Here is a 12641-nt window from a genome sequence, read left to right on the forward strand (position 1 = left end):
ATTCTGGTGTCTGTGGACATGTGTGCGTTGTTACTGTGCGGTGAAAGGTAGTCCGAAGTCTATGCGTCTCACCCGTTACCGGTACTTGGCAGATAAACCGGTAGCGAAGCGAACACGGGACGTCGTTCCACTTGTCCCTTATAGAGGGATGGGCAGCGTAGACCGTGCAGTCTTCGTTCCCTGCGTTGTTCGGTTCCCCTTCAGCCCAACTGGAGAAGTCTCCCACTGCCTGGTTGTCGCTCCAACGCCAGGCTCCTTCCTCTGCTTTATCGTTAAGGCCTATCCAGTACCTTACTCTAGGATTCAACGAATTTTTTAGTTGTATGAGGAAGCTGTTGAGCAACTTGTCCTGGGGCATGGCCAGTGTACCGCCAGCCGACAGACACACTGCCTCCGACTCGGCGTAGTCCTTCTCTGCGTCGAAAGCCTTATAGCAAGCGTCTCTGAAGGCCTGATATCCCGCAGGACACTGTAGAACTGGGGAGATATTGGACATTTTGCATTTCTGGTTCGACTGTCACCATCAAAGGTCTACAAAAATCTGATTAACCACGTGCATTTTCGACCTATAGTTGTTGCTATCATGTAGATTTTAGTATTTTAGTAAGTTTAAAAAGACACTGTTAAAATTAACCGTAGTTTTTGCTGGTCAGGATGAGGTAAACATTGTATATCAGATGTTATTTTTTTTACAGCCAGATTGATGGGTTGTTGGTGTACTTTCATTATTCGGCACCGTAGGTTTTCTGACATGGAAGTGCTATCAAAAGGAATGGGCTCGTGGTTTTCATGAGGAGATGAGGAGGTTATCTCACCCGCTGCAGGCTTTTGGCAGATGAATCGGTAGCGGAGAGAACAGGGCACGTCGTTCCACCTGTCCCGTATGGACGGGTGGGCGGCGTACACAGCACAGTCCTCGTTGCCGGCATTATTCGGCTCCCCGATTGCCCAGTTCGTAAAGCTGCCCACTGGCCGTCCATCAGTCCACCTCCACGTTCCTTCCTCCTCTCTATCCGCCAGTCCTATCCAGTATCTGACGCTTGGGTTTAGGGAAGATCTCAGCCTGATGAGGAAGTTGTCGGTAGCCTGGTCCCGAGGAGTTGCCAGCGTGCCGCCGTCCTCTTCACAAACAGCCGCCGACCCGAGGTAGTCCTTCTCAGTGTCGAACACTTTGTAGCAGACGTCTCTGAACAGTTGATAACCAGCGGGGCACTGTAGAACTAACCAAGAAATAATCGCACCTGCTGTATTTTCAGTAGTCTAGGTTCTTGGAACACAGCTTCGGGCCGAAGAAGCACGCCTTGCAAGTCTCTTAAGCTTTGTTTTTTTATGGCGACGCCTTAGGGGCGGAGGCATTTGTGTAAGTACTACAATCGCTTTGAAAGAATTTCAAAAATTGCACAAATACATTCCATAGGAAATTGGTATTGAGGTAACCCACGGTCATATGGTTTTTGGACCGAGCAGGAAAGACCTTTGTTTTTGTACATGACAGCATAACGGCCTGTGTTTGACTCTCCGGAGTTGCCTTTATTACTGTGATACACTTGAGCCCCTTCCTGGTGCAGATTATCAAGTCTCAGCAAGCAACATGCGGTACATGCACAGGTAACAGATTTTTGGGTTGCTCTTTTCTCTCTCTCGTACAACTCTAGTGCTACCAGTTTTCTGTGATGCCAATGATTGTAGTAATGAGGATTTGTTAAACTGTATGCAGCAGTAGTGTTTCATGTGGTAAAACTGTATATGGTCATTGAAAGTTTATTGCAAATACTTGCCCGAGGGCTAATTGCAGTTAGAAACAACATAGAAAGAAAATACAGTGGTATGTGAGACTATATCTACTTCTAACATTATACTATACTATATTCTACAACATGACATGACACTAGTTTTACTGGGTTTGACTTCTTCTTTTTAGGCAATGGAAGACGAATTTACCCACTTCTTCTATAATATGTGGGTTCTTTGATTTTAGTAGTAAAATTGTTTTTTGTGGTAAGGAATGGTGGGGAAGTAAGGCAGCATTTTGGACACGGTGGTAAATAATTGATTTCTGATGTCGTCATAAAATGGACAGTTAGAGATGAAATGAATTTCGTCTTCCACTGCATTTGAGGAGCAATATTTACAAATTCTCTCCGACACAGGCAGTTTCATATATCGCCCTTTTTCGATTTCCAAGGAGTGGGCACTGATTCTAATTTTACTAATAGCGGAGCGCTGATCGAAGTCACAATGTTCTAGGTATTGTTCTAAACAGTATTCAGTTTTACATTTTCTATAGAATCTCAGTCATTACTAAGGGGAGAGAACGATGTAAGAAAAAGTCACGGAAGTACAGTTCCACTCACCCCCAGCCCACGTGAAGGCGTAGTGGTGCCACGCCTCGTCCTCCACTGAAGCGGTGGTCGTGATCTTCTCTCCGTTGACCATAAACAGGAACTCGTTAAAGTTGTCCACTTCAATAACAAGAGCATTGTCCTGGACCACACCATCCTAATGCAAGAGAACAATTTATTCCTTTTATTGAATAATCTGTAGTTTATTTTAGATTCTAATTTACTTATTAATTAATATTTTTTTAATTAACTTATTCGATTTCTATTACGTCTGTGCTTTTTGTGGCGTGGGCCAGTGATCACTGACTAGTCTGATCTGCCTGTGCACATGTGCTAACCCAATATGACATGTATCATTGCCAACAAATACAAATAGAAATACAAAATAAATGTGATCTACTACCAAACGATTATTTGATTTAGCATGCCTTCAATGAAATTAACTTTGAAAAGGGAACACATGGTTAACATTCGTTAGTTGTCAAATGCAACGTTGTATATAGCTTAAAATTTATTTCTTTTCATTTGGCCACAATCATGACAATTGCTCATTGTAACAACCTTACAATAAACACAACTCAGATGAACTTTCATGCTAGTACAACGAAGAAAAGATCGCTGACAATGCTCAAATACGAAATAAAACAAAGTGATTACTGTGTAATTATAACAAATACATTTAAAGACTAAACGCACTCTCAGTATTATTATTGAGAGTATCTGTATCTGTATCTGTATCTGTATAGCCGGTATAACCGCCTTTCGGCGTAACACACCAGCTTCGCAGGCACGCGGCGCGGCGGCAGCTGGCTATATTACACCGATCGACTTGTTACACCTAACCCTTGAACTTCTAGCTCTAGACATTGTTTAAAGCTATCTATTGACAATGCCCCTACTGTACTTGGTGACAGTGAGCTCCACTCTGCGATAGTTCTTGGAAAGAATGAATTCTTGAACACCTCAATCCTTGGTTCATAACTCTGGTACTTGAATGCGTGGCTATTTCTTGTTCTCTTCTGGGCTGGTATTAGGTACTTAGTAGTTGGGACATCCACCAGTTTATTAGTCATTTTGTACATCATGCATAGTCTAGACATCTTTCTTCTGTCTTCCAGTGAGGTCCACTGTAGGTTTCTTTTCATTTCCGTGACACTAGCACCTCTTTCATAGTTGTTTATACAGAATCTTGCAGCTTGATTCTGTACCCTTTCTAATTTGTCTTTGTCTTTCTTTGTATATGGATCCCATACTGTCGCAGCATATTCTAGGTTTGGTCTTACAAGTGACGTGTATGCAAGTGATTTTACTCTAGTTGGACATGCCCACAGATTACGTTTAATCACTCCCAATGTCTGTTTCGCCTTAGTTGTGATATTATTAACATGTGCACCCCACTTCAGTCCGCTTGTCAGCGTGACGCCCAGATACGGATGGGTTTTTGTGGTTGCTAAAGCCTGACCACAAAACTGGTAGCTAGTTGCATGTGGTGTTCGTTTGTTTGTTATGTGCATAATGTAGCATTTTTCGGGATTAAACTGCATGAGCCATTTGCTTTGCCATTCTTCCAGGGTGTTCAGGTCTTTTTGGAGAAGTTGTGAGTCGGTCTGTGTAGAAAGCTCTACATACAATAGACAGTCATCGGCAAATAACCTCACATTTGAGTCAAGCTGATCTGGTAGGTCATTTATATACAAGAGAAAGAGCAATGGCCCCAGGACGGTTCCTTGAGGGACCCCAGACGCTACTTTAACTGGAGCCGACGCCTTCCCTTCAACCACTACTGTTTGCTCCCTGTTGGTCAGGAAAGCCTTTAACCGAGTACCGACATTCACAGAATATCAAGAATTCCCTAAGATTTACTCACTTCCTCTGCTGCGTACGAGAAGACGTATTTGTGATCCTTTTTGTCCAGAGCCATCTTCATCCAGAAGGCGACAGTGACAGCGGACAGATCTGGTTCCATTTTAGCGGAGGTGAACTCGGAAAGCATCCCCTTGGGGAACTTCAGGTCAAAATCTGCAGAAAGCTCTAAAGAATAGAGAAGCACAAACATCATCTTTAGAAAATCACATGAGAAAAAAAATTGTTTGAGGTTAACTATGTTGCTCTCAAGATGTCCATTAAAATGTTCTGATTTCAAGAAACTATTACGTTTCCTTTTCAACGAAGGAGATCAAGATGAAAAGATTTTTCTGCTTTCTTTCTATTTTCAAAGAAAAGAAAAATTAACAAAGAGCTAATAATAAGGAAATATAATCCAGGACCAAACAAGCACGGTTGCTACATCTTACACTTTATATGTAAACCCATAATAGAAACATGTTGACCGAACTAAATCACGTGCACGATACAAACTAAAGAACATCCTTACCGTCTTCACAGTGTGTCCCTCCAAATCCAGGTGCGCAGTGACAATGATATGAGTTGATCTTGTCCTCACAGTGTGCACGGTTCAGACAGGGGTTGGACGCGCACTCGTTCACATTCAGTTCACAGTTGTAGCCGACAAACCCAGGTTTGCACTGGCAGATGTACCTTCCAACTTCATCCGTGCACCTGACAAAAAAAGGACAGCGTTCAACGTAGTTTAGGAACTGTACATGATATTGCGTTGGCTTATGCTTTAGCGAAAGCTTTATGTGGTAGCCACCAGTCTAAAAGCCTACTCTCTAGTGCCTATCTTAAAGAAACGTGCGTTGTTGGGGTCGTGTGGCGTAGCGACAGAGTGCGCGACTAGGAACTAAGACTCCTGGGTTCGAGTCCTGACATGCCACCTGACAGCTGGGTATTGTCCTTCAGGTGTAAATGAGTATTGTCCTGTCATGTATTTGTCCCCTGTGTTGGTGGCGGCATTAATATAAGTTGGGAAAAACTTGAGTGTGTCGTCACCACGTCTTGTGATTACATGTTGGAATTAAAAAAAGTGCGTCAATTCAAAGAACCTCTAACTACTCTAAAGAAGTTTGAAATGTGCTCACTTTCCGCCATTCTGACAGGGTTCGGCCTCACAGTCGTTGATGTCGACCTCGCAGTATTTTCCGGTGTAGCCGTCCTGACACAGGCACTGGAAACTGTCCACCAGGTCCACACACACGGCCGTGTCGTTACACGGGCTGTCACTACAGTCGTCAATGTTGACTTCACAGAACGTACCGCTGTATCCATCCGCGCACAGGCACAGGAACCCGTTGTCCTGTCAAGGGGTTCATCACCACTTCTCATCATTCTAAAACTTTTAACTTTTATTCGCCATTGACTTTAATCAGATATATAGGATTTACATAATGCTGTTTAATAGTCCAAAAACTCCCCCCTTTGCCATTTTGCTAAGCATAATGACTTAATCCTGTTGAAATACTTCTTTGAACGTAAAAGTGCTACCCTTTCTTTGTAATATTAAACACATCCATTTTGCAAAACATTTTAGATTATGTATCACCTGCGTGCTTTGTTTATATTGATATTTATCTGTGGTATAGAACTTATACATACCTCATCAACACAAGTTGCTCCATTCAAACACGGCGCAGGCGCACACTCATCGATGTTGACGTCACACCGTTCACCGGTCCAACCGGAAGCACAAACACACTCATATCCGTCAACTGTCAGGAGAAACACAATGTCAAAGTAGCATGGTTAGATCATCGGGAAACACAATATGAAAGTCACATTGTTAGATAATAGGGAAACACAAGAGTCAACCAAATAACATGGTGAATCATAAACACCTTCATATAAAAATACTTTTCAGCAACAACAACCAAAAACACATTTAATACACGTAACTATCAGGAGAAACACACGAGTCAATGAACATTAACGCCTAAAGATAATGTCAAACAAGAAGCCATAGGTGACAATCCTCCGTGAAGTTTTATATATTTCAACAAAATCCCAAGCGTCAACGCCAGACCTACTGTGCAGACATTATAATTTCACTGTGGGGTCAATATTCATTGTGGGGTCGTCTGGCGTAGCGGCAGAGTGCGCGACTCGGAACTTAGAGTCCCGGGTTCGAGTCCTGACATGCCACCGATCTTGTGCCCTTGGGAAAGGCACTTTACACGACTTTCCTTACTTCGCTCAGGTGTAAATGAGTATTGCCCTGTCATGTATTTGTCCCCTGTGTTGGTGGCGGCATTAATATAAGTTGAAAAAACTTGAGTGTGTCGTCACCACGTCTGGTGATTACATGTTGGAATAAAAAAAAAAAGACATTATAATGGACCTATACCATTATTACGTCACAGTTTGTTTACCGCAATGAATGCCGGTCAATCGACGTTTATATTGTACAGGGGTGCGTAGCGCGGTGTGTGTTTGTGTAGCGTTAGCTTAATATAAGGCTTTTAATACAGTACTACTTTCGTCTAATGTCACAACTAAATCACCCATGCGGCATGTAATGCTGTGTCAACAAAACTAGACGCAGCAAAAATCAGACATACCTTACTTTGAAAACTTTGAAATGATCTTTATTCTTTAACTGACCATTCTTGAATGTTCTTTAGAACAGGTAAACAAACTGTGACGCAATAATGGTATAGGTCCATTAGGCAACGGTTAATACAATGAGGGCGCGTCACAAGCATAAAACATACAAAGAGCTAAATCCATTACTGCTCCCAGGGCGTGTAAAGATACTGTGCTTCAACTTCGAAGTTCATTTTAATTACACACACACAATCATTGCATTCACATAAAGATCGGACTATCATGGTCGTGTCTAGTAACAAAGACAGCCAACAGCCCCACCGTCCAGGCACCGTCTTACTGTGCCTGTACCTAATTAAGCGCGCCTGGAACAGGCCAGCAACAGTCAGTTGCGGTAAGCACCGCGAGTGTTACTACCGCCGGCCAGATAACCAGGATATCTGCTTACAGAACCTCTGCTACCAGACAACTGCCTAAACCTACGGCCTATTCCACAGGATTGTAAAAGTAGGGATGTTTCTAAAATATGCATTTACTTCAATATCAAAACAGCTACGGTAAAAATAAAAAGACGTGCATCATCCCGGACATAATGCAACACCACATGCGAAATTACACAGAAATGCGACGTACGGAAGAATGCGTTTTGGCTGCGAACATCTTCCAAAAAACCTGGCATCTCTTAACCATGGGCAAAAACATCTGGAACCACTTATAAAAACCACCCCGTATCTGCATGAACTTTTACCCCCCCCACTGCTATTCCAAACAACGTGTTTTTCTGGACCATTCCAATTCGCCTCGTAATTGTAGGGGTGCGTCTGCGATATTACATTGACCGCGAAAGCAGCAACGGCAAAAATACACATTCGTGCATCAACACGGGCATGCCCGCAGACGGCGTATAAAATTGCGTGCCGATTACACAAAGAGAACCCAGTGTTTTGACTGCGAACATGAAAAATCAGCCGATCACAACACTCCGTCCGGAGGTCCTGACCTCCTTCACGGAGTAATAAAGAAAAATATGGCAGAATCCCAGTGATGTTGGTCAGATATCAGCTGTCAAGGCCAAAATATTTTGAAATATCTTGATAATGATGCAAATTGTGAAATTTGGAAGTGAAAACAACGTCGGGGTACATGTCTGAACATGCGCCCCGACGTTGTGCCCTTGGGAAAGGCACTTTACACGACTTTCCTCACTCCACCCAGGTGTGAATGGGTACCTAACTTCGGTTGGGGAAAGTCGTATTGATAGGTCACCTTGTGGCGCCGAATGGCAGCCGCACAGACCCTTGCGACAGTTCCACAAAAATAATTGTGGAACAAATATGTGTATCATGTACATTATTTGATTGTTGTAATTGTTGTGATTTGTATTGATTATTATGTGATACCCTGCATCAATTCAGCCGTATAAGGCTGCGACTGCACGGGTACTCTTTGGACAATAAAAACCAGTTATTATTATTATTATTTAAAAAAATTAAAAAAAAGAAGGCTCACACCTCTATCCAAGCAGGTAGCTAAGGAGTAACACGGCATTGCCGCGCACTCATCTACATTGACGTCACACATGTCGCCTTCAAACCCGGCTGGGCACTGGCAGTTGAACTCTGACCCCTGCATGCTGCACGATCCGCCATTTTGGCAGGGGAAGGACTGGCAGTAGTCAAGTTCTGAGGAAAAAAGGATACAAAAATAATGTTTCAATCGTCTTGGTTCAAAAGGATTCCATTTCTTTTTAGAATAAGAATCAACCATATGACATTTCAGTTCCTCGTGACTACTATAAGTATTTACACAATGTCACAAGAGATTAAAGCTTTCTGTTGATTATATCATTCATGGTCAAAAGTAAAGTTGGCATATAAACAGTACCAATAACTCAGTACGTTAATACAGAGAGCAAAAAAGATTGGAGTTAAAGAGCATGATAATTGTGCAACAAAATGAAATGTACACAGTGCAGGTTTACCACCATTACGATAAGACGTACTCACCAACGCAGTCGCTGGACGCCTCCGACCCCACGGCGTCTGTCCCCGTGCCCAGAGGACAGGACAAACATTCGGTTTGACCATGTCCGGGCTGGAACGTGCCGACTGGACACAGGGCACACGGATCTGTACCGGTCCGGGAGAAACTGCCGGGCACACATAACCCTGAAAACAATACATTATATCGTAAACATTTATATTGTATAAACGTATAGAGTTTGATTACTATACGCGTGCATGACTTGTATAATAATATTCTGGACCGGACAGATATTCGGCCTCACAGATATTTTTTCAATGATGTTCAAGAACACAGTCATAAATAAATTGTGAATTTATCTACAGGTTACACCTTTTACATGTTACAGAGTTGATGTGAGATGTGTCCTTACTACTGCAGTCGTCCTTGTCCACTGTGCCCACTCCTCCCGTTGTTGTGCCCTCCTCACAGGCGATGCACTCAGTGGCTCCCTCTTGGTTCTGATACGTGCCCTTTGGACAGAACATGCAGGTCTCTAATCCCGTCTCTGAATATGTCCCCTGTGGACACTGGCCTAAAGGAAGGTATGGCAGTCAGGGTGATGTTATTTTGGACGGTGATTTTTTTAAAGTCATGAAATACTACTTCAACACCGTACGCTTTGTACACCATTGCTAACATAATAATGTAACATAGTAAAGCAGCACCGCAATTGGACTCGTATTTCTTATGAACTATCAATACGCTTGTAGGGTCAATATGGTAATGTGTATTATATCATTGAACTATTTGGTATTGAGTAGCTCAGTTGAGAAAAGTCATGTTTTTACAACAATAGCTGCAAACCACAGAGAGAGGCCGATGTCCTGAAATGTCCGTTGCCGATGATCATGAGGAACACAAACATTCTATCTCATTGATGTGATGGAATAACTGTCTTACCCCTGCAGTCTGTCGCGTTCTTGCTGTTGTTGCCTGCAGTGAAGAATCCCGGCTCACACTGGATACACTCGGTCTGTCCTTCTTCGTCCTGATAGGAGCCCAGCGGACAAACGTCGCACGTAGCCTCGCCACTGACATCAGTGTAGTAGGTTCCGACCGGGCAGTCAACTGTATGGAGAAGTACGAAAACTGCTGTTACACAAGAAACGACCACACTTCGCGTTTTCAGTGACCAGAATGCGACACCACGAATGTTTGTGAGCTGGTACGCAAAATACTAGTAGGTTGGTCATAGAAGCTAAAAAAATATGTTGTCTATTAAAAGCAATTCCAGTGAAATTTTTAGGGCTTGGAAACCCGATTTTCGGTGTTAATGGATAAGTGTCTCACATAAAACAACGCCCTGAGATTTTTCTTTATTCCAACATGTAATCACCAGACGTGGTGACGACACACTCAAGTTTTTTCAACTTATTATTAACCACTCTAGTCAGCAAATACCTAAGCAAGAACGTGCGAATTTACTCATGTTTTGTTGACTTCAGCAAAGCTTTCGATTCTGTTTGGCGGGAAGGTTTGCTATTCAAATTAAATAACCTTGGTATTGGAGGAAAATTCCTAATGACCATCAAAAACATGTATTCAAAAACAAAAAACTGCATTAAAACCAACGGCGGCCTTACAGACGCGTTTGTAACTAACTGTGGGGTTCGACAAGGCTGTAATCTAAGTCCAACTCTGTTTAATTTATTTATCAGTGACATCATAGCTGAGTTTAATGATCCTTGCTGTGACTCCCCTATTCTTTGCAATAGGAAAGTTCCTTGTCTTTTGTATGCAGACGACCTTGTTTTATTCTCCGAATCTCAGCAAGGCTTGCAGTCATGTTTAGATAAATTAGAGAAATATTGTAAATATTGGAATTTGAAGGTGAATCTGAAAAAGACAAAAATAATTGTCTTTAGTAAGGGAGGTAGACTACCTAAGAATTGTTATTTTTTGTTTAGTAATAACGTAACTGAAATCGTAACGTCATATTGTTATCTAGGCATAGTGGTAAGCGCAGCTGGTACGTTCAAAGCCAACAACAAAAATCTAAGCAACAAGGGTCTAAAATCCTTGTTCAGCATCAGACAATCCCTTAGCAAAGCCGACGCCTCATTATCCATTAAGAAGAAGCTCTTTGACTCCTGTATTAAACCTATCCTACTATACGGGTCTGAAATATGGGGTTCTTTTAAAAGCCAAAAGTTCTGTCCTATTGAAGCTGTACATCTAAAATTTTGCAAACATTCACTGAATATACCAAAAACAGCTAGTAACTTTGCAGCACGGGCAGAACTAGGGAGGTACCCCATCCACTTGGAGGCCTCCCTAAACGCTATCAAGTATTTTATTCGACTCCACAAGAACGTACCAGCTGACTCCCTTCAAGCAGACGCCCTCCTATGCCAAATAGACCTAGAAGCTTCAGGTACTAAATGCTGGGCGTCTGGAGTACGTAGAGCTCTAGAGGAATGTGGTTATGCTTTCGTCTGGCAAAATCCCCAATCAATTTTTTTGAACACGTCCCCTACCATTTCATCAATTTTCCAGCGATTAAAAGACATTTATTTTCAAACATTCCTATCCGAAATTCACAATGATAGCAAAGCTGTGAACGCAAAGAACAAACTACGTCTATACAGATTATTAAAACATACCTATAACGAAGAAAATTATCTCAACTTAACGAACATACGTCACAGGTCCTCTATTACAAAACTAAGAATCAGTTGTCACAAATTACGAATCGAATCAGGAAGACATAACCGCACTCCTCTGGAACAAAGAACCTGTCAATTCTGTAGTTTAGGCCAAATAGAAGATGAAATACATTTCACCATAGATTGCCCCTTGTATAGTAGAGATAGACTCATATTTTATAGCCATGTATTAAGTATATTTCGTCACTTCAGACATTTGACTAGTAAAGAGAAATTTGTATTCCTTTTAACTTTTGATAAACCTACTCTAAGTAATCTCACAGCCGCATATATCCATACAATCACTACTAAGCGAGATGAAGCCGAAAAGAATAGAAATTAGACATTATTTACACTCTTATATGTTCATTTGTATGTAATGGATATGTTTATGTTCATGTTCTGTACCCATGCGACCTGTACTTAGTTCTGTAGAACACAAATGTACAATAAAGGTCTTCTTCATTCATTAATGCCGCCACTAACACAGGGGACAAATACATGACAGAACAATACTTATTTACACCTGAGCTAAGTGAGGAAAGCCGTGTAAAGTGCCTTTCCCAAGGTCACAAGATCGGTGGCATGTCAGGACTCGAACCCGGGACTCTAAAGTTCAATCAATCAGTCAATCAATCAATCAAAAATGGTTTATTGCCGGTTCCGAGTCGCGTACTCTGCAGCTACGCCACACGACGCCCTGAGATTGCGTCCTAGATATAGATTGCCCGTACTTCGAGATGGTCTTAGAAAGATCAAAGTATCTAAATCCTCTTAAAAAACTCTCAGGTTCCACTATAAATCCATAAGAGAAGCTGAAAGGTCTGTGACAGGCAGAAAAGTTACTGCTAAAGATGAGAGGAGGCACAGGAAAGCTGTCGCTGCCCGGTCACCGACCAAACAAGCACAGAGCTTCACATATTCAAACTACAGCTGGCTGTGCAGATCGAGAATTGGGCTGCACAGCCACATGAGAGCCTGCAGAGAAGGTAGACCTTCCAAACGTCAGCTCCTGTGCAGGCTCCGGGGCGGGTGGGAATTTTGATTCAGCGTTTTGTAGAGTTTCTAACGCCTTCTTTTAACAGCCGGACATCATACAACCAGCCTGTAAGAGGAATGGAACCTTCTCTCGGTAGCTGGTTGTAGGATGGTCGGGGGCGGAGCGAAAGTCCGGGGGGGGGNGGGGGGC

At 42.4% G+C, this 12641-nt stretch overlaps 1 protein-coding gene across 2 annotated transcripts in view; it reads right to left on the reverse strand.

Moving 5' to 3' along the window:
* LOC109479998 (sushi, von Willebrand factor type A, EGF and pentraxin domain-containing protein 1-like) overlaps window positions 1-12641 on the reverse strand; it is a 45844-nt gene that overhangs the window by 10592 nt on the left and 22611 nt on the right. The window contains exons 19-29 of one of the 2 annotated variants that reach the window (XM_019782096.1): window positions 9708-9875; window positions 9178-9339; window positions 8789-8950; window positions 8294-8464; window positions 5838-5950; window positions 5324-5538; window positions 4717-4901; window positions 4210-4373; window positions 2355-2499; window positions 816-1220; window positions 73-477 (exon numbers count right to left, since the gene is read on the reverse strand). In XM_019782096.1, the coding sequence (XP_019637655.1) occupies window positions 73-477; window positions 816-1220; window positions 2355-2499; window positions 4210-4373; window positions 4717-4901; window positions 5324-5538; window positions 5838-5950; window positions 8294-8464; window positions 8789-8950; window positions 9178-9339; window positions 9708-9875 (2295 nt within the window). The remainder of the gene's footprint in view (window positions 1-72; window positions 478-815; window positions 1221-2354; window positions 2500-4209; window positions 4374-4716; window positions 4902-5323; window positions 5539-5837; window positions 5951-8293; window positions 8465-8788; window positions 8951-9177; window positions 9340-9707; window positions 9876-12641) is intronic. The other variant, XM_019782097.1, reaches the window with a different exon arrangement.

This window comes from Branchiostoma belcheri, unplaced genomic scaffold (genome assembly GCF_001625305.1).
Source record: "Branchiostoma belcheri isolate BF01 breed outbred unplaced genomic scaffold, Haploidv18h27 scaffold5, whole genome shotgun sequence".
Taxonomy (NCBI): domain Eukaryota; kingdom Metazoa; phylum Chordata; class Leptocardii; order Amphioxiformes; family Branchiostomatidae; genus Branchiostoma; species Branchiostoma belcheri.